Here is a 20,994-nt window from a genome sequence, read left to right as displayed (position 1 = left end):
TGTCTCATTAGCAGCAGAGTGAGGGAGGGTTCGACTCCCTGGCCTGCTCTGTGCTCCCTCCAGCCTCAGGGTGTGTAAGAGCATTCAGCCAGAAAGATTAGCCTGTCTTTGTGTCTGTGTTTGGATATTGTGTTGCTAGGACCGCTGGGTATTTAGCAATCACTCATTTATTCATTACTCCCTTCACTTTCTCTTTTGTCTCTTTATCTCTTTTTCTCCAGCTTTTCTATTTTTTGTCCACCTCTCTGGAACTCTTCTATCCAGAGGCATAAAACTTTAATAACAGTCATTCTTGCATTTCATATTACCAGTTTGGATAATGGAAATAGATGTTTTTACGTCATTTCCCACCCTCGTTGAACCAGCCAGCCAACAGCGTGTCCTTGGGACAAAAGCGAAGCCATGTGAAACTGCGTGTAGCAAATGGAGATGAGGGACAGAAAGAGGAAGAGCTGGTGAATAGCGAGGAGAAAACGGAGAGAAAGAGGAAGCCAGGTGAGAGAAGGAAGGAAGAGGAAAAAAGAGACAGAAAGTAGTGAAAGGAAGAGAAGAAGGAAGGGGGAAGGGGAAGCTTGGAGAGTACCCGAGTCTTTCCAAAGCCTGCTAGTTACAGTAATGATTCTCCCAGACTTTGTCTGCAAACGATGTGTTTATGGAGCACACATGTCCATATTGTGTCCTTACTTTGTTCTCCTAAACCTTCCCAATCCTTTCTCTGTATGCATTTCTCCCTCTCTCCCCCCTTTCTGTTTACCTCATCCCTTTTGCCTCCTGCTACAGAGCAACTGGATTTTCTTCATCTCTATGACTAATGTTCTGTAATATCTTCCTTCCTTCCTCCTAACTCACCTTTTCTGCACTAAGTTTGGGGAAAGTAAGTTATACGTTTACTGTATTCACAGCTTATCTGTTTGAGTGTGCTTTCAAACGCCACCTTGACAGCCTAACCTCAGGTGCATCATTGTTGTCCACTGCAAATTCTTAACAATGCATGGCCATTTTGTGTATGTCACCATCACTGTATTTGCTTATGCAATGTTTATTGTTACAGGGACAAGTGAAATGCATTAACCAATGCCACATACCACAGCATTTATAGCTTAAGCTGAATTGAAATGCCCCTCGATGGGCCTTTAAAATACACAAAAACTCAAGAAAAGAAAAAACATGCAGGACAGCACAAAACATGAGTAATGCACAGTGATCAGTAGACAAGCACCAGATTACTCATGACTATACCACTGATCCCTCTTTAAAACCGCTTTCAGCTTAACTCAGTTTGAAGTTGTGTTGGTAAATCAGTTCCCTGTAGATCCCCTCAGCAGAAAAAAGTCCAAATGAAGGTTATTACAGGCACGGGGCGCCCTGGTGGCCGAGTAGTTAAGGAGCTTAATGTGAATCAAAACCTCACCGGTTTACATCTGGCTGGCTGTTGCACGACATTCCCCATCTCAGTCTCTCCTCATTTTCATTATCGTCATCTCTACTGTTGGCTAACAAATAAAAGACATAAAATGCACCAAAAATGAAAAGTAAAAATCCAAGGATGCCCTCCAAAAGTAATGGCTTAATGGCTAGAAATACGGTTCATGACCCTTCAATATAATTTTCCTTTGAAAATAATGATAAAATAAAGCAGCTATTCTACACTCCTCCAGCATTCTGCAGCACAAACCACATAAATATACACCCAGAATTCATAAAGAATGGAACAAATAAAGATGAAATTACAATAATTTTAAAAAGACCCTCAGCTTTCATGCATCAGCGATGCACAGTGAGTGCAGCCAAAGGCAAATGGTTTAATCACAGAGCATGGAGCCTGAATTTTGATCATTTCCATAAAAGTGATGGTGACCTCCAACAAAAAGCCCTGTGATATGCTGTCACATGCAAAAGGCTCGCAGCACTGGTTGATTCTAAAGACTGAATCAGTTTTTTGATATGTTGCCAAATATATCTCAAGTGGATAAAGGCATTAAACACACATTAAACACAGATTTGGTCTTATTGGAATATGTAAAGTTTTCAAATTTTCACTGCACTTTGATATGGTTGGAATAGTTGGATTCAAGCTAATTCTATTGCACGCAAAGTGGGAAATGTGCAGTCCTGAATGTTAATATTTACAAAAACCACTTCAGTACCTAAAGCATACAGCACCAATTTGTCAGTCGCGGTCATATTCCTTAATTGAAAATGATGTTTCAGCAGCCAAAACTACCACATACACACATATGCGCTACCTCCTCAAGTTTGATTTGCAGTACATCATCAGACCCACGTAGCACCCCAGTCTGGCAACATAGCTCTCCAGTGGAAGATAGACATGATGTTGCTGTCTGTCCCACTCTCCGGCCTCTGAGCTGCTCTCTGAGCCAAACCCATGGAGCCACAGTCTGTCATTTCCCCTGCGAAACCCAATTATGCTCCCTCCAAGCCAAAACCAATGAGCTGAGGAGTTCTGCGTGGCCAGAGATGGTTCAGAATGCTTGTGGAGAAGACGAGGGGGAGTGTGTGCATATGCGTGTGTGTGTGTATTGCACAGACAGCGGTTCGACTGAAATCTCATTTCCCACTGCCCACCGCTCATCTACACACACCCCTGTCACCACCACAGGCCTAGGATTGCCAGATCTGACTGTGGGTTGCCAGGTCTGAAGTCCAATGAGGTCACGGTAATGCACAGTGGCGCCCCGTCCAGAGCCCTGCAGATCTCATTCACCCCTACTGGACCTTATTGCATAAGGATTCCATGGCCGTAGTAAAACTCTGTGGTGTCTGATGTGTGTAACAGACACCCCCACCCCTCCACCGACTCCTAGCACACATACATGCACGCTCTGTACCTCCTGCAGTTACACCATTGCATGGGCTGTATTGCCTTATGATCCCTTGGCTGCAATTCAGTAGCATGATGGGATATGAGAGAGGAGGGAGTTCACTGTACATGTGGCCCACATTACCCCAGGCATGCTTTCTTGACTGAAGGAATGAGCTGCTTAATTATGTGGCAATGGTGTGAGGAAATATTTTTTAAATAAGGGATCCACCCATGTGTTATGATCACGGCGAGGACCTAACATTCCAACGGCCCAGTCAGACATCGCAGCGTATGCATTGAACTCCCCTGGGGGTGATCAGGATGTGTGTGAGGGTGAACTTTCCACTTATTTAATGTAAAAGGCAGCCTCGTTAGCTAATGCTGTGTTTCTTTATGTTTTCCAGGTGATGAGAGAGGTGTGTGTTAATGGGAGTGTGGACTTGGATGGAGCTGGATCTGGATCACCAGTGCACAAACCTGAGCTGGAAAAGGTAAACACACTCATCTCAGTTGCGGAGGAAGCTTTCTCCTAAATTTTGATGCATATTATATTAACTTAAATAATTTTTGGTTGTCCACATCAAGCTGAAATCGCACAACATTAGCACTTCACATTTGGAATTAGTGTTTCACCTGATGAATCCAAGTCCAATATTCACCCTTCTTTTAGCTCTGATGAGGTCTTGACCAACTCCTGAGGGAAACACCTGTTTCTTTAGCTGCTTAATGCATACCATAAGATGGAAAATAAAACCCAACGAGTAGCAGTAATAAAATAAAAATAGAATTATATGCATGAAATTGAGTTTAATACAGCAAATCAAGCATTAATTGTGCTTGATTTGCTGTATTTAGTTGGATTTGGCTTAATTTGACTTGATAATCTGGGGTTGATCTTGCTATAGAATACAAAGATTTGCAAATAGAACAGCATCCACCCTCCAATAAGCCCCTCTTTTCCTGGCATAATCGAACACAATCACACTGGGTAGTAAAAGCTGTTTGCCACACTTTATTCCATTTGGCACAGAGGGGAAAATGTAGGGAGCTGAAGGGAAAACACTGTGTTATTGGTTTTCATTGGGAATAGCGAGTAAAGTCACCGGAGACATGCTGTACCCAGCACATATGTGTGTGCCTATACATATGCATGTGTGCCTCTTGGTGGAAAATGAGCTACATCAGAGGTTCTTTAACAACAAACCGCTCCCAACTTGGCAAAGCAAACACAGGCCCAGCCTAATTATTCATCTAAGTATAACATGTTGCAGATGCTCTGACGGGTGTTTGTAATGTACAGTGTAATTAGACAGCTGTGTTTGTGCATAAGTAAGGAAAGAGCAGCTTTGTTCACTTTGTACCTTCTTCTTCCATTGTATGGTCCTCCTGCCCTGCCAGAAAACATCGTGTGACCGGCCGAGCTCAGATGGTGAGGTGGCTCACGAGAATGGACACGGCGACTGCAAGGACCAAGGTGAGAGTTCTCAGCAACAATAGCCAAATCAGCTAGAACATTTTCTTGGAAATGAATGTCTGTTGCTAACAGAAGTGAGTCATTTACTTCTAGTTCTTAGAAATATTTAAGTTTTTTGATGGTTGGAAGGACTTTCCTGGGAAAATCCCTCTCTGGTGCAACTCAAGGTCCACTTACTATTTTTTTTTTCCAAAGCTTTATCAGTGATAAAGTGCTATGGATGAAATCCCACAAGGTTTTCATGTCATGAGATCCTTCTCCATGACAGATACCCCAACTATCTACTGATGAAGATGGTATGATACAGTTGAAAGCTCTGGACAAAGCTAGTAGGTGGTTTTGTAAAGTGTGTGTGATGTTTCAACATCTGTGACTCGTTAGGTGTTAAGTTTAGAATACATGTGTTTCAATAGAGTGAAATCCCCATCATAAAACTCTGCAATCACACAGTACAGCACTTTAATCACCAATAACTGAAGCCCTAAAGTATTAATAGTTTTAGTAATAGTTTAGTTAAACGAGGGCGAGGACAGTACCAATATTTCTTGAGAACAGCTGATAATTGTTCTCAAGTTGGACCCAGTTCCAGATCCTGAGATATCACAGCTGTCTGTTCCTCCATTAATCAGCAGTCTCATTATTCAAAGGAGAATCTCTGAAAGCTCCGGAAAGGTCAGCCTTTAATAATAATGCATGAAGAATGAACATTTGGATTTATTAAACATGGCTTTTGCACAGAGATGGTCTTCCCCTGCTGAACTCGATGCCAAAACAAAGAGATTTGGATGAAATAGCCTCTGATTATTTACCGTTTGTTTGCTCAGCAGGCAAAATTCCTCGGGGAGAGACATTTCATTTCACTTGTCAGCTCAGTTATTTGGATGTCAACTAAAATTTAACACTCTTTCTTTTTTCCCTCTCGAAGATTGGTTCATTTTTCCAGCATTATGTCTGAAATAGATTTCCCACCAGCCGTTAATTTCACATTTTCTATCCAGTTGGGTATTTTATGGAGTCAGCACAGAGCTGTGATTCATGGACTTGGTTGTGTAAGTCATGTTCATGTGTCATAGCTGTGAAACCATGGAGAATGTAGAAATGGGATCAGCAGTGACTTTTATATAATGCAGGCCTTAACCTTTCTGGCCTGTTCCAATTAGAAATGTATAGAACTATCATTCAGAACGTCTGATTGCATCTCATATTTATTTTATTTTTATTTATTATTTATTTTATGTATTTTTGGGCAACTTTATTAAAGAACTGAGCCTTGGAATTTAGAAAAGACTATTTTGCCTTCCATTGCTGAGGGGTATTGTCCTCAGCCAAGCTGTCATGGCATTGAACCTCTGACAGCTAGAAGTATTCCTGTGATTGACTACTGGCGTTAGCAGGTAATGCTAGCTGATAACTTCACCGCCAGTACCAGCATCGCTTTCTTAAATTATCACCAATATTTATGGCACCGGCAGTACATCTTCTGGTACATTTTGAAGATGGTGAATCCAGTATAAGAATTTCAGGCCGTATTGGGTGTGGTAGAAAACTGGTGATTGCACACAGTTGTATCTTGTGAGGGTTTTCTTATCTTTACACCTATAATAACACAGATTGGACCAGTCCACACCTGTAAATCTGAATCAGGACACTTTCAGCCTCACCTCAGCTCAGGCTGTAACTTTTCCTACGTGAGCCGTTTTTGAATCCTCAAAGGTTAGAAGCTACACATCGCTGCTAACTTTTATTGTGAGCCAGTAAACACACCAGATTTATCGGTGAAACAAACATAATAAACTCCGCCGGGTTCTTGGTCTGACTTCAGCTCCTTGTGTTAGCCTCTCGTTGAGTCCTGAAGAAAGCCTTTTTTCAGCTTAATCAGCCACATTCTTTCCACGGCTGGTAACAAAAAGAGCTGATTTAGTGGAATCAGATTTACCTGATCAGAGTTTTCCTCCTTGCCGTCTTCCTGAAGGGAAAAATAATAATAATTCCTCTTTTTTTAAAAAAAAAAAAAAAAAAGGTTTGAATTGCTTTCACATCTGTGTGTCTGCTTTCCACCTCAGGCCTGCATTGTGTGCGACGTGTGTTTGTATACTTTTCGCATTATGACAAAAACCCCACGACTGAAATTGTGTGCAGACGGCTTTCTATTTAATTAAGGCAGTCGCCGTGGTAGTTGTCACATCATATCTGGGAGGATAACGCAGAGAGGAAAAAATGTTGAAGCAGGAGCTGTGTGTCAAAAAGCATTGGATGGAAGGAGTTTCTGTCACTGTATCAGTTTGGACTGCTATTCATTATCTTTCAGCAGCTCGGTGCTGTTTTGTGTAAAGTGAAGGCATTGTTTGTCTGCTGATTATGCACAGTATATTAGTGTGTGTGTCTCGAACCGCTCCAGACTCTCTGTGTTAGCCGTCTCGGCATGATGACTTCACTGAAGGAGAATTCTTTATTTTCTCCCCCTCCGGTTCTTTGCCACTGTCTCTTCTATGTCGATATCTGGCAGTTGGGAAAAGTTTAAAGTTTTTGTTCTCTTCCACTTTATGTCTGACATCACACTATCACATCTTTTGACCAATACTCTCTTTCTTCCCTTCTTCTGTCTTTCATTTTTTCCCTTTGATTCTCCCTCATGCGCGTCCATTTAAATGCACCACAGACCACAGTATCTAAACAAGTGAGCCAAGCAGAAGCTATTTTCCTCATTTAGACAGGCAGAATAACGCAGAGACTCAGACATGGCCTCTTAAGACCTGGCTTACTCGACTTCAGCCCTCATTCCAGCAGAATGTGCGCAGTCACTCCTCTCTCTTTCTCTCTTTGGACAGAAACTAGGCCAGCTGAAATTGTCCCGCTCATCAAACCAGTGGGGTTGCTGGGATTGCAAGCTGAGCCTAATTCACCAACAAAGAGCCTTTGAACCCACAAGGGTCTGATTAAACCCAATGCAACTGATTCTGAACTCATGGTTGTTTATAGTAGAGTCTAAGGTTGCTCTTTCTCTTCGTTTCTCCTTCTTACAGCGTTGCAAACACATCCAAACATAATTGAATCAACATAAATGGACACGTAACATCTCTCTCAGTAATTTCCTGTATTTAGATAATGAGGCTAGAGCACATTAAGTCTCCCTGGGCCCTTTCGTGAAGGACTCCTGCAGACATACGTGTTTTACTAATTTCCTCTTCATTTAAAGTCATGAATTAGATTCACAATCTCTGCCTCTCTCTCTCTCTCTCTCTCAGGAAAAGGAAAGAAAAGCTCAAAGTCAGAGCAGAAGACTGGAACGGTGGGGAAAGGAGCAGGGAAGAAGATCACTAAAATCATCGGGCTGGGTAAGAAGAAGCCGTCTACAGACGAGCAGACCTCCTCGGCAGAAGAGGATGTGCCCACGTGTGGTAAGACAAAGATATTACCGGACCTTGGAATATTTCCTAGCAGGCTGTGAGGAAACATTGTGTGTTTGAACTTCATCCCAATGAAAGATACAAAATAAAGTTAGGTTTTGGTTTCTGTTTAGTTTGGCTTTACTACTCACACATTCTCTCTCTTGAACAAACCTTCCTTCCTTTCTCTCTCTCGTCTTGATGCTTATTTGTGTGTTGGGATGATAAATAGAAAGTTTGCACCCAAGCTGAAACTTAAAGGATTTGTGAAAAGTCTTGCGGACCCACATATGACATATGACATTTGATCGACAGGCTACCTGAACGTGTTGTCCAATAACCGCTGGCGGGAGCGCTGGTGCCGCCTGAAGGACAACCAGCTGCTCCTCCACAAGGACCGGGACGACCTGAAGAGCCACATCGCCTCTCTGCCCCTTCGAGGCTGCGAGGTCAGCCCCGGCCTCGATCACAAACACCCGTTTGCCTTCCGCCTGCTTCGTAACGGCCAGGAGGTCGCCGTCCTGGAGGTGAGCCGTGTTTCAAGAATCCGTATTTGATTTTGCGTATGAGTAGATGAATATTCCTGTGTCAAAGTCAGATACTAAAACTCCAGTCAGCCATTAAATGAAGTGCAAGGAAATATACTAAAGCTCAGTTACACCAGGACAAGCAAACATTGTCATGTTTTCCGCCTTTCCTCTCATGTGGTAAATGCCTCCTCCACCCAACACTGACTTGTGTCTGTGTGTTTGATGTCTTTGGTGTATATGAACTTCCTCCATTGGTCATTTTATTTGTTTTTATTCTATTTCCTCACATCGTCCGCACGCAATCCTCTGCAAGACATTTCTTTTCCCTGTAAAACCTTATCATTGCTGAGCCTTTGCTGGATGGTAACATGCAAGAAGTGGCGAGTTTGTACAGCAAACCCAAAGAGCTCTTAATCTGAAGACACTATATGAATGTGGAATTAAGGTTAGTGATTCAAAGAAAGAAAAACTGTCCTGAACTCTCACCATAAAGCTGTTTTAGGTAACTCAAAGATGCAAGAAGCAGCTATTGGTGTCATCTCAGGTTTCATTTGGCACCACATGTTAGTGCAACAAACATTCTATATACAGTACATTAACCACCTCCTGTCAAATAGACCTTATCATATCACATAAACTGGTACGATCAACGTCCTGTAACTCTGTCCCTCTCCTCCAGGCCTCCTCCTCTGAGGTGATGGGTCGCTGGTTGGGGGTGTTATTGGCTGAGACTGGCTCCACAACCGACCCAGCCACCCTGCACTATGACTACATCGATGTCGAGACCACCGCCAATGTCATCCAGCTGGCCAAGCAGTCCTTCTGGTGAGGGACACACATTTTCTCCAGTGATGGATGCTATGCACAGTGTATTTTATAGACTGGGTCTGTGTATGTGTATGTTTTTAATGACTGTTGATGTTTTCTCCTCCCAGTTTCACCAGTAAGCGTGCTGTCTCTCCTAATCCCTACCTGGACAACCCGGTCAATGGCTATGCCTGCCCCACCGGTATGGCTCTGCACTATGATGATGTGCCCATCAACGGAACGGTAAGGACTCACCTGCTCATGGGTGAAACACAAAACACAATACCTTCTGGGTTTACTTTCAGTCAGACTCAGTCAAGTGGTTGAAATCCTACATGTGAAAATCATATTTACATTGAACACTGTAAGAGGCTCGAAGGTGGCGAGTGCAACGTAAGCACGAGCCATAGAATCACGATGGCCATATTTATGAGAAAATGGATTGGTTGAAATAAACTGTAACGTTCCTCTAAGGTCATGTCACCAACCCCTGCTGTGATTTACTAGATGTTAAAATGCCACATGTAGCATCGCAGTAATACTTGCTATGGCAGTGTTACCTCACTAAATTTATACTGCTATCATCTCTGCCGTTCTTTTCTTCTTTTATTTTTCCTTCTTGTTATGTCTCTCCTCTCCTCTCCTCTCCTCTCCTCTCCTCTCCTCTCCTCTCCTCTCCTCTCCTCTCCTCTCTGCTTGCTTGCATGCTTACTCCGTTTAACCCAAGGACCCAGAGGCGCTGTACTCCAGTCCCAGCACAGGGGGGCGCCAGCTGAAAGAGGAGCTGCACTATGAGAACACTGACCTCTATGAGAACATGCCCTCACCCAAGCTGGCCACTCGCTATCCTCCCAAGCCATCATCTTCTTCTACTTCCTCTTCCTCCACCTCTAACAGTCACTACAAAACCCCTGTTAATAAATTATCTTCTAAGTTCCTCACTGCTGATGCTAAAACTAAAGACACTGCTCAGGTGACTAACACTCTGCTCTTTAACCCTCACTGTTTTCCTGTTTTTCCCTTGAACATTCACACTGTTATCTTCTACATGTCTGTAATTCTTTGGTGTGTTAGCAAACAGGCACCTGCTTACACAACCAGCAGACATGGAGCAACATTATCCCCCAGTTATGCTTGTGTTTCTTGAAAAAATATTGGAACTTGTCTGAAAAACTTTGATTAAATTATATTAATTTCCTGTATGAAAACTGAATTTCTTCCCTCTCTGTAAAATGTAAGATAATTGCTTTAGGGACCAGTGTGGAGGACTTACTGGCATCCAGCAGTGAGGTTGCAGATTGCAACTAAATGAATGCCCCACGCCTCACTGCTCTCTTTCCTAGAGTGTAGCATAGCCTACAGTGTCCTCAAGACTTGCAAATGGAGCACTCGAGTGTTTGGTTTGTCCATTCTGGATTATTGTAGAAGCATGGTGGTGCAACATGGTGGACTTTGTGGAAGTAGATTTAAAGAGCTCACTTTATTTTTATTTTCAGGTTATATACATGAATGAAAACATGCATATGAATATTATATTTCATTTCTGCCAGTAGAGGCCTCTAAATCTGATCACTGGTCTTTTAAAGCTGCATTACTTTAGTTTTTTAGGCCACATGTGGCAAATACAATTTGACATTATCACACTGTAGAGTTGTTATGGAACATGTAAACTACAGTCAGCATTTTCATTCATTTGGCGTGGTGTTATGTGTCCCTCTGAAGAATACAAGTCTAATTTTCACTCTTCTTGTAGCTCTGTTTTAGTCTTCACCAACTCCTGGTAGAAATATCTGGCTAAATGCTCCACTATGTTCATCAGCTAGTTGGCAACTTCATCCTGGAAGGCAGTGTACACGAGCTGTTAGCCAAAAACATCTGCCCGCTGCAGCTGGAGTTTGCTGGCCAGAAGACCAAAACAATGAAACTCCCATAGAGTTGAAGGGAACTGTGTAGTTAGTGATAATTCTTGGAGGGTTTGAGACACCTATCACATTATAGTGACATTTAATCCATTGTTAACATTAAAAATACTGATTATTGCAGCTTTAATGTCAGTGAGTCACATCAGTGATTCTCATCCAAATGTTTAAATAAACAGGGGTGATGCTCTGCTGGGAATGATTTTAAAACCCTGAATCTAATATAGTTGTCCTAAATGATGACTTCACTTACTATAACTACAATGCATCCCTTCACTAGAATAGCGAGTCTGCTGATTTGCATGCACTGTGAACGAGTGAAAGTGAGATGTGCTTGGCCGGAGGAAAAAGAAAATTCTGTTTATTATTCCTGAAGAAGCATGCTTTGACTCATCAGATAAGGTGTTGACGTTGGCCACCCACAAACCCACCTCTCTTTCCCATCAGCTGGTGAATCATGTCGTCCTGCTGGTGTGTTTTTTAGTAATTCAATTATCACCATGTCTGGGCCTGAAATCATTCCCGTGTCCAGACTTTGGAAACACTCAACATGTGCTTCACCTCTAATTAGACACGCTCTAGTCAAGCTTTTAAGAGTTGATACTGATCACTGATTTTGATATCAGTATCTGAAACAATTTAATTCTGGTCTTAGACACAAGCTCTTGCGTAAGTGCATCTTATAGCCAATTTTTTTTGTGTGTGTGTGTGTGTGTGTGTGTGTGTGTGTGTGTGTGTGTGTGTGTGTGTGTGTGTGTGTGGTTGTCCCACATTGTATTTCCTTCCTCTCCTTTACATTGAGCGTTAGCTGTGTGTGTAATTTATATTTTTACAGCCCCGCTCTAAGTGCCACCCTGCCTCCACAGCCACATAAGTCACCACATGGAGTTGTATGGAGCTCCGCCTCCTCTCCGCCGCCCCTTTGATGTGTGTGCTGTGTGTGGTGTGGCCAACGGGTGTTAACATCGCCTCCAAGACCACAAAGTACTGCTCCACTGTAAGATGTAGATTTTCATCCGGCGAGGTGTACAGCAGACTGTGGGCAGCACTGCCGGCCTTCAAGTCCGAGATCGTTAATCATTAAACCATTGTTATTGAAGACAAGGTGGGCTGAATCTGAACTACTCAATATTTTATGTTTCATGTAAAAGGTGTTGCTCACAGTGTCAAAACCACACCGAATTATCACCAAGTCTGAAGGGTTGCTGAGCTTCATAGCATCTCTCACCTTTTTGCTTTGGTTTTCCAGCCCACAACTTTTCTCTGATTAATCCACTGTATTCTAACTGTTCAGCACGAAACCGAAGTTGGTGACTAGCTGGTGAACATCGTTCAGCTGCTGAAAGCGATGTATTAGATCACAGCGAAACAGACTTACATTCGTCAGGTGGACACAAACACAGTTCCAAAAGGATGTTAACGTTGCTCTTTGTCTGCTTGATGTGTAAATAGGCAATTGTTTGCTAATGAATTAGCTATAACAGCTTTTCATCAGGTGATATTTTGCCATTGTTGTGTTTTCAGCTTGTTTGGTCATTCCAAGTGAATTTTTGGGCCAAATAGTTCACAGTTCATATATGGCTCAATGTTAAGTACCTTGGTCTTTCTCCAATCAGCTGAAGGGAAAGAAGGGAACCACGACCAATGGGATGGCATCAAAACAGAAGGCGGAGCCAAAGAACCAGTCCAAGAAGAATGGAGTCATTGGGACGAATGGGACAACTTCGCTGAAACGCAACACCTCCAGTAAGTAGCAGCAAAAAATCTGTTTGCAGTTGGTAGTGACGTGTTAATATCAGAAGAGCTTATCACACTCTACTGTAAAAAGTGAGTTGTTGAAGTCAACTTTTCTGCCATTTCTTGTTAAATCAAACACTGAAATGTCATTAAAATAGTAACTTCTGAGGGTGGCCCACCTTTCCCAGTCAGTTCTTGTTCAATGTGTCTGGATCCACAGTCCCAGCCTCACCACTGCTGATTGCTTTCTAGCTAAACATCGCTCCACAGAAATTTGTAAAATGCAGGATGTCCAAATTACAGTTGGTTTAAGTAAGGGGGAGTAAATAACTCAAAAACCTGAAACCTATCTTACCCTCGAGAAGATCCATGTGACGCAAGCTGGCCAAACTTGAACCTCCTGCCAACGTTGGGGTGAAGCTCAAACAGGCGCGATAGCAGAAGTGGAGCCCAGATCACTGAGAGAGGGTGGAATGTGGCTGTGTTAATCCCTGTGGTTTAGAATAGTATTTTTTTTTGCCTAATGTGCGAACGAGGAGGGTTGTCGTTCGTTCAAATGTCGGAATGGAAAAAAGCAAATATGTGTCGTGTTGGATTCAGAGTATGCCACACAGTTCTCAGATTTCCAGCGTCCAATAGATATGTTGAATTTGAAAATGTCAGTGGCGGTTTGATTGAGTGGCTTCATAAGCAAAGTTCACATGCACGCACACAGACACGCAGATGCTGGATGTTCACCCTCCGTGTATTTTCCAGTAAGGGAAGGCATTGTCCTGCTTAACGCTGTGGCTGTGAGTCCAGTGGGTTTCTGGGCAGTTCATGTCTTACCAGTGCCCTGATAATAAAGGCTATGCACTCCTTTTCCCACATAGATTAGTAGGGGATTTTGTCCTTGGAAAATCTCTTTATTTTCAGCTATTTTAGGCAATGCACCATCGTGTGGGGGGGGGGGGGGGGGGGTTGGTTATCTTCTGGCCTTCTTCTGATGCCCAGAGCTCAGACTGTTAAGGTTTGGTGTGTGTAGTCACCAGTCAAATGATCGACAGGTAGTAAACAAACTATTTGTGAAAGACAACAAAGGCAGACGGTTAAATGTGTAAAATGTGTAACATTTCCACTTTAAAATGTCTGACATTAAATATTTTGTTGAGTACATTAGATCATCCCAAATGTTTTCAACAATATTCTAACCCAAGGAAGTTTGTCATTTTACTCAAGGTAAGGGTGTGTTTCATTTGGTCGCCTGTCAGTGTGATAAAACATGAATGTGTTACCTCGTCCGTAAACATTTCTGCGTGAGTCGCATCAGATATTCATCAGCAGTGTTGCTTGTTTAACTATGAAGACAACAAGTCCCGTGATCCAACACTACTTCACAGGGTCATCAAACCATGTCTTTTGTTTTCAGTGTCTTGACTGAGAGACTGCTAGTGGTAGAAATTACATACAGTTAGATTTTTAACCAAAGTATTAATTTTAAACCTCCATCACACTTCATGGGAGACTCTTAAAGGGCTGGTATGACCTGTGAAGCTGGGGTCACATGACCAACAGACAGCAAAACAACAGCAGCAAACCCGCAGTCATTGTGATTTATCAGATGAATATGCAAATATGATAAAAGCTACATGTACCAATTAGTCTTAGCACAGTTTTACTCTTTGATGAGGGATTATCACCTACCTCTCAGGTGCAGTCACTTGTGATTTTACCTCCAAAGAAAGTGCTTTTGAAAACAATCAAATCCAGATATCTTACCTACATGAAAATCCATCTTAAACACTGTCCAACTGGCCATTGGAGTCTAATCTTGCAAGTCATGGACAGCATTTCCCACTTATTTTGAGACATGCTTGCTGTAGTCGAAATAGAAACAGGCTCAGCATTTCATCACACTTGGACTTTTGTATCCAGCTTCTTCACACCCAGTCCTCATCTTGCAGATGCAGAGCAGTGTAAGTACGGCAAGAACCGCGTGGAGGCCGACGCCAAGCGGCTGCAGTCCAAGGAGGAAGAGCTGATGAAGAAGAAGCAGGAGATAAGGAACCATCTGACCCAGCTGAAGAAGGACAGAAGAGATCTGCGCGCTGCTGTCGAGGCTGCTGCTGGTAAGAGAGAATAGGAGAGTCTTTGTTGAATGAGTGCTTGTCATTAAGAGAGTCCTGTCTGAAATTTAAAGCAGCGTCTTACCAGGTAGAAGTTTATTGATGATAAACAAAGATAAACCTTCACAGAGAGATCCCCCTCTCTTCCTCCACTAGGCAAACGTTCGCACACATCGCTGTCAGAGCGACTGAAGAAGGTGGAGGAGGACTGCAAACAGAGGGAGGAGGAGCGTGTGAACCTGGAACTGGAGCTGACAGAGGTGAAGGAGAGCCTGAAGAAAGCGCTGAGCGGCGGAGTCACCCTGGGCCTCACCATCGAACCAAAAGCTGGCTCCTCTGGGCTCCAGGTCAGAGCACCTTGTGGTTGATTTGTGGTGCTTTTATACAACAGTATAGTACAACAGTACTTCAGAAATCTAATGCTGCTGGCTTGAAATAACAAACATCAACCAACTGCATGCCACCATCAGCCGTCTAATTCTTGTCCCTTTCTGTGTGTGCAGTCGCCAGCGATGTTGCGACGGACCCAGGAGTCTTCTCCCTTCTCCAGCTGCGACACCAGTGACACAGAGTCCTGTTCCCTGCCGGTCAACAGCGCCTCACTGCTCCGCCGGCACCAGGGTGGCCAGAAGCCCTCACCAGTTCGGGGACACGTCCTAAGGAAGGCCAAGGTCAGAGCTCACAATGCATTCTGGGATTAGAGCACTGTGTAATAGTTTGCTGTTACATTAGGCTAGTTGAGACATCTGTATGAGGTGTAGCTGTTACATCTACTACACCAGTGCATTGGGAGTGTACGTAGCATAAGTGTGGACTGGAGTCACATCGGACTAAAGTCATGACTCGCCTGACGTCAGACTTGACAAAATCCAAAAAAAGACTCAACCACCGATACCTCGTGACTTCACTTTGACTTTGGACTATGGTTTAATTTGGTAAGACTTGACATCTTCCCAAAGCCCAAAGAATAAAAAATGATGATGATGATTTATCATGCGGTTCATCAATTTCCTACTATTTTACTTTGGTTAATAAGAATGACTTGCAAATACATGCAAAGTGTATAGAAGCATGCAAACAAATATGTGTCTCTGTGTTTGTTTTCCAGGAATGGGAGCAGAAGAGTGGCACATAAACCATCCAATCCATCACATCAGTCATTCACGTCTTTCTTCTTTTTAAGAAATTGTGTATATATTTATTTAAAACTGTTCAAACAGTCACGACAGCAAAGGAAAGGACACAAGCATAGCATTCTCATCAACCAAAACACGTTGCTGGTTTTAGTATATTGTCAGTACCGCGACATGCAGACACAGCAACCTTTTTAAACTTTCTTACTGTCGAGCATGCTCAGTATACTAAGTTGTTTAACTTGTGTTGTCCGCTGTACTCTTTTCAAGCAACCACCTTTTTTTTCTCTCTTCATTCAAATCTGTTCCAGCGGATTGACAGTTTGGTTTCAAAAAGGTTAAAGGTCAAAACCAAGTATTTATTTGTAAATGTTTAAAGGAAATACTAGCTTCCCTTCGTTTATTTATGTTGATATATTTAAAGTTTCTTTGTAGAAGTTGTGGTGCTCCACAGAATCCCATTCCCTCCACCGTTAATGGTTCTCATTCATGGGTGTCAGCATCAGCCAACAAAGCATCTTTAATCAGAACACACACCATCTGAGTGACAATGCAGCTCCGCTCAAAGGGGTATTTCCAGAAGTGGAGTCATTCCAAATGAACTCTAAGAAGCACAATAAATTAAAGAGAGGTTGAGACACTTCGACATGTTCAGCTGGAGAGGAGTTATTTATGCAAAGCAGTGTAGTTGCAGAAAATGAACCCTATTGGTTCAGAAATTCAATACACGAGTAAGACAAATATTTAAACTTTCGGCTTTGGAGAAGATGCTTTTTCCTGTTTTTGAGAGGAGGTGCTAATTGATCCCACGGACATCTGTGAATTGAAGTCAGCTGTTCAGCGTACCTTCAAACTTCATACACAAGTAAGGCATCTGTGAGTTTATCAGGTCGTGAATAAAGTAAAAAATGAACTCAAATACTAAACCATTCCTTTTACAGTTAAAAATAGCAAGTCACGTGGCGCCCACAGGCCCTGTTTTCAGTAATTACAAAAGAAACAGATGTAAGCTGATCTATACATTTTTATATCAAAAACCCTTTGAAACAAGTCTTTGTATAATAAGAATTTTAGCCACTGGAAACAGCCTCAAAGTGTCATATCAGTGAATTATTTATGCTTTATAGGCCCAAGGCTACAGAAGTGTGTGTCACTGTCAGATGAAGCTGTCACCATGTCCATCGGTTACCAAACTTACCCAAAGAAATAACACACGTTTCATCTAATTATTTAGATATTTTACTGTTTCTGAGGGGGTAGTGTATTTAATTAGAAGGAAACAGTCCCAAATAAAAGAATTATCTGCATGGCTAGAGACCGTTTGGGGTAATTAAGAAAATACGTTTACTTAACAGTTAACTTACTAATGGAATAATTGTGCTTCTTTAAATAGTCCTGTAGTGTGATGATGGATGGCTGTCATCAGGCTCTAAAGGGACTGTAACTGGGTGCGTTTTAGCTGTAGGAAAGCCGGGCGGGTCAGGCTGAGGTGTGGCCGCCCTTAGATTTGGCGCTCTTTGTTGGAAAACTCAGAAACCTCAACCGACATGGCAGACGTTAGTCCCTCATCCAAGAGCCTCAGTCCAGATCCTCTAATCACACCACTGGTTTACTGTAGCCATGTGATCTGACTGTGTGTGTGTGTGTGTGTGTGTGTGTGTGTGTGTGTGTGTGTGTGTGTGTGTGTGTGTGTGTGTGTGTGTGTGTGTGCGTGTGCGTGTGCGTGTGCGCGCACACACTCAAAAGTCTCCAAGGCACATTCCAAACCCATCAACAATACACTGACTGAAATAGAGGCACTTGCTGTAAACCAATTGACTCTGTGTTCTGCTAAATCAAAGGCTGTGACCTTGATTTTCAGACTGCTTCACACACACACACACACACACACACACACACACACACACACACACACACACACACACACACACACACACACACATCACTGTCACATTTTTATGGGGTTTATTTAATGGTTTTATGTTCCACTGCTTGCGCTTTGCTGCCATGTTGATACTGCTAAGTAGGTACTTTACTGGGATTGTTGACAGAAGTAGTGTTAGCATGCTAGCTGCAGCTAGACTTTGGAAATCAATGCTACATACATCAGTTGGGCACCATCTGCTCCTCAATCTTGTAACTATCCTCTGTCCCTCTCCTGCTTTCTAATGGATACCCCACCAGTCTGCAAGCCAGAGCATAGTCACCGTGTTAGCATGAAGACGGGGTGCACGGGGAGTTATATCTGCAAGTATTTAGATCGTTTTGATTCCCTATGGGCTCAGCATGGCTTGTAACTGAATAAGATGTGTGATGTGAGTAAATGTGAACCTGCTGTACATAGCTTGACTCTGTGGGGTGGGGTGGGAGGAGTACAGACTCATACATCAGTGTTTGTTTTTGCACCTTAAACATTTTCTACTCTGTTGTATTCTCAGACAGTCTCCGCCTTGGTGACAGATATGCTGTACATAAATTAATAAACCTCCTGACAAACTGCTGGCATTGACTTTGTGGTTTATTGGTGAGGTTGCTATGACTAATAAAATTGAGTGTATTACACGTGGACCTCAATTTTACATAGTGTATGACATATATATATCAGCCTTAACAGCATAAATATGAGATCAATCTGTAAAACTCAAAATCAAGAGTTATACTCATCCAAGTATACCTCTGCATCACTGCACTGGACAAATGAAGTTGCATATTCAGCATTTCTGCTGCTGTGTAATAGCTGTTGGTATTTAATCAGCTCTGAGGAATAAAAGATCTAAGACATTTTCTACACGATGTCAAATTCTGTTCTCGCAGCTGATTCGCAGCAGTGTCTCTAGACCTGATGAGTGGTTTACTGTCCGTCAGTGCAGGAGTGAGAACGCTGTGTCACATCAGAATGAGTGTTTAACTAAATTGCACTAAATTGGATCCACATGCATGAGTTTGAAATGTAATTCCACAGCATGTTTTTCTTCTATGTCTAAGCATCAGTAAAACGGCAGGTAGTAAAGCTGAGGGACTCCTCCGTGCATCTGAATGACTCTGCTGTGAAAGCAGACATCCTGAAAAAGGTGAGGCTGCAAGACTCATCCTGAGACACTCACTCATTCATGCACCCAGGACAGATGCAAAGCACCCAGCATTTCTTTGCTTATTTGTCCTGCTCTGCGTTTTATCACTGCAGAGCATCTAAAAACCATGTGGTGGGGGTTTGACTGTAAAAACCACATTCCTACATTTGCAGAAGCCTCAACAGAGTAGAATGCAAAGCAGCCACAGCAATAGATACAGAAGAGTCACTGTCATGATACAGGGGTCAGTAAATAATGAGGCAAAAGTTTGTCTGGTGTTCACAAAACAGCTGCTTTGTAACGTAAAGGTGTTGGTGTCTAGACCAACAAAAGAACTCTAAAAGTGTCCAAAAGTTCTGAAAATGGCTGCCATTCATCTTTTCCAGGCTGAAGGAGAAAGGAGTGAGTGGAGTCGCCCTGAAGTGGAGATAGCAGCCTGATGGGGAAGTCTTCCACAAGGAGGGAAAACCTGTGAAGAAAAATAAAAAAAACGAAAGTCTCCATGAAGAACGTTGAATCTGTATCGGCTGATGTGCAGGATGTGTTCACTGATTCCAATCAGGATCCTTCAAAGACAACTTGAGTTATGAACCAAAATGTGACTGAGCATGCCCACATCAATATGAAACATCAGAAATGCCCCAGGACAAGTGCACCAAAATTGTGTCCACCGGCTTTAGGAAATTAACTTTTTTGGCATTCGCAGCTGCCCCAGGAGGTCTGGCTCAAAATGCTGTTGTAGGCCTATTTCCAAGCAGTAAATGGTCAGTATGATTGGAAAAATGGTCAATGAGTTATTGTTTCCTGCTCAGCACTGAACTTTCCCTAAGTTTTTCAATTGGTGGCAGTCTTGATCCTGCAGGCCTGACGCCAGCCTTCAGTCTTCCTGCCCTCTTGCCAGCTTCCTGCTTAAATTTCCTGGTCTTTGGTCCTGATCTCCAGTCACATTGCCGGCTTCCAAAGGGGTTCCGCCTTCACTGCTGACCTCCTGTCCAACCTTCAGAGGGGTTCTGCCGTTCACCGCCAGCCTCCTGCGGGTCCTCCAGAGCAGTTCTGCTTACACCACCAGCCTCTTGTCTGCCCTCAAGAGGGATCTGCCCAGTAGTAGTTCAGTAGTTCAGGTTCTAGGCCACTTGCTCCTGAAACCAAGACAGCAACATGGATGCAGTTGCACCATCAAAATCGACAGCACTGCACATCAAACGAGCAAGCCGACAACAGCTTGCAGCTCAGGGAACATTTTCTTAACTCTATCATTTACCTATTGCTCCATATTGGCTTGCAGATTTCTTTTGGGTGGGCCAAATTCCTGGATGGGGGGCCTGCACCCCCAGCTGTGATGGAGAAACTGTAGAGAAAGCAGGACAAATTTAATATACTGTATCAGTATAGAAGTAAACTTTTTTGTTTATTAAGAAAACAACATGAGAAATGGTTGAACTCAGTTTTTATCTTGACTTTCATCCAGCTTCTCTGTAAACAGGTTTCTACTGAAGACATACTCCCAATGAAAACTGTCACTCCTTCACTGCCATGAGCATCAAAATTATAAATGTAAATCCACCTCCACTGTAGGCATCAGATAGACATCTCTGAAAAAACCAAAAACATTGGCTTTTACACTTTGCGTACAGACAATGCTTTTTGCATAAAGAATGCAAAAGAGCAGAGAACAGCAAATATAGAAGACATGTTCCCTCTGGGTGCTTTACATGGACACAGTGCACAGAGCAGCAGCATGATAGAGAGGATCTTGCTGGGTGTCTTCTATCTGTCAGGTCAGTGAAATCTTTGATAATCTCTAACAGTGTTTGTCATTGTGCCAAATGTCATTGTGAAAAATGAGTTTTAATTCACCTTACATTTCAAAAAATGCTGTTGTCCTCAGGGTGGCACATCTTCTCCACATGCCTCCTCCGCCAGTACCACTATGTTGCTAAACCTAGGACTTGGCCTGAAGCTCTGACCTACTGTAGAGAGAAATACACAGACCTGGCCACCATTGAAA

The 20,994-nt window shown here is 42.8% G+C and overlaps 1 protein-coding gene across 2 annotated transcripts in view; it reads left to right on the top strand.

Annotated features, from left to right (window-relative positions):
- afap1 (actin filament associated protein 1) overlaps nt 1-17,042 on the top strand; it is a 48,651-nt gene extending 31,609 nt beyond the window's left edge. Inside the window, exons 7-18 of one of the 2 annotated variants that reach the window (XM_070993343.1) lie at nt 3,229-3,315; nt 4,223-4,298; nt 7,544-7,696; nt 8,000-8,211; nt 8,894-9,039; nt 9,150-9,264; nt 9,749-9,994; nt 12,557-12,686; nt 14,621-14,785; nt 14,939-15,129; nt 15,286-15,453; nt 15,891-17,042. In XM_070993343.1, coding sequence (XP_070849444.1) covers nt 3,229-3,315; nt 4,223-4,298; nt 7,544-7,696; nt 8,000-8,211; nt 8,894-9,039; nt 9,150-9,264; nt 9,749-9,994; nt 12,557-12,686; nt 14,621-14,785; nt 14,939-15,129; nt 15,286-15,453; nt 15,891-15,917 — 1,716 coding nt within the window. In that variant the 3' untranslated portion in view covers nt 15,918-17,042. The remainder of the gene's footprint in view (nt 1-3,228; nt 3,316-4,222; nt 4,299-7,543; nt 7,697-7,999; nt 8,212-8,893; nt 9,040-9,149; nt 9,265-9,748; nt 9,995-12,556; nt 12,687-14,620; nt 14,786-14,938; nt 15,130-15,285; nt 15,454-15,890) is intronic. The other variant, XM_070993342.1, reaches the window with a different exon arrangement.
- Nucleotides 17,043-20,994: the final 3,952 nt, after the last annotated feature.

Source organism: Chaetodon trifascialis, chromosome 23 (genome assembly GCF_039877785.1).
Source record: "Chaetodon trifascialis isolate fChaTrf1 chromosome 23, fChaTrf1.hap1, whole genome shotgun sequence".
Classification (NCBI taxonomy): domain Eukaryota; kingdom Metazoa; phylum Chordata; class Actinopteri; order Chaetodontiformes; family Chaetodontidae; genus Chaetodon; species Chaetodon trifascialis.
The sequence above is the reverse complement of the archived record's forward strand: the minus strand, read 5'-3'. Positions and strand labels throughout refer to the sequence as shown.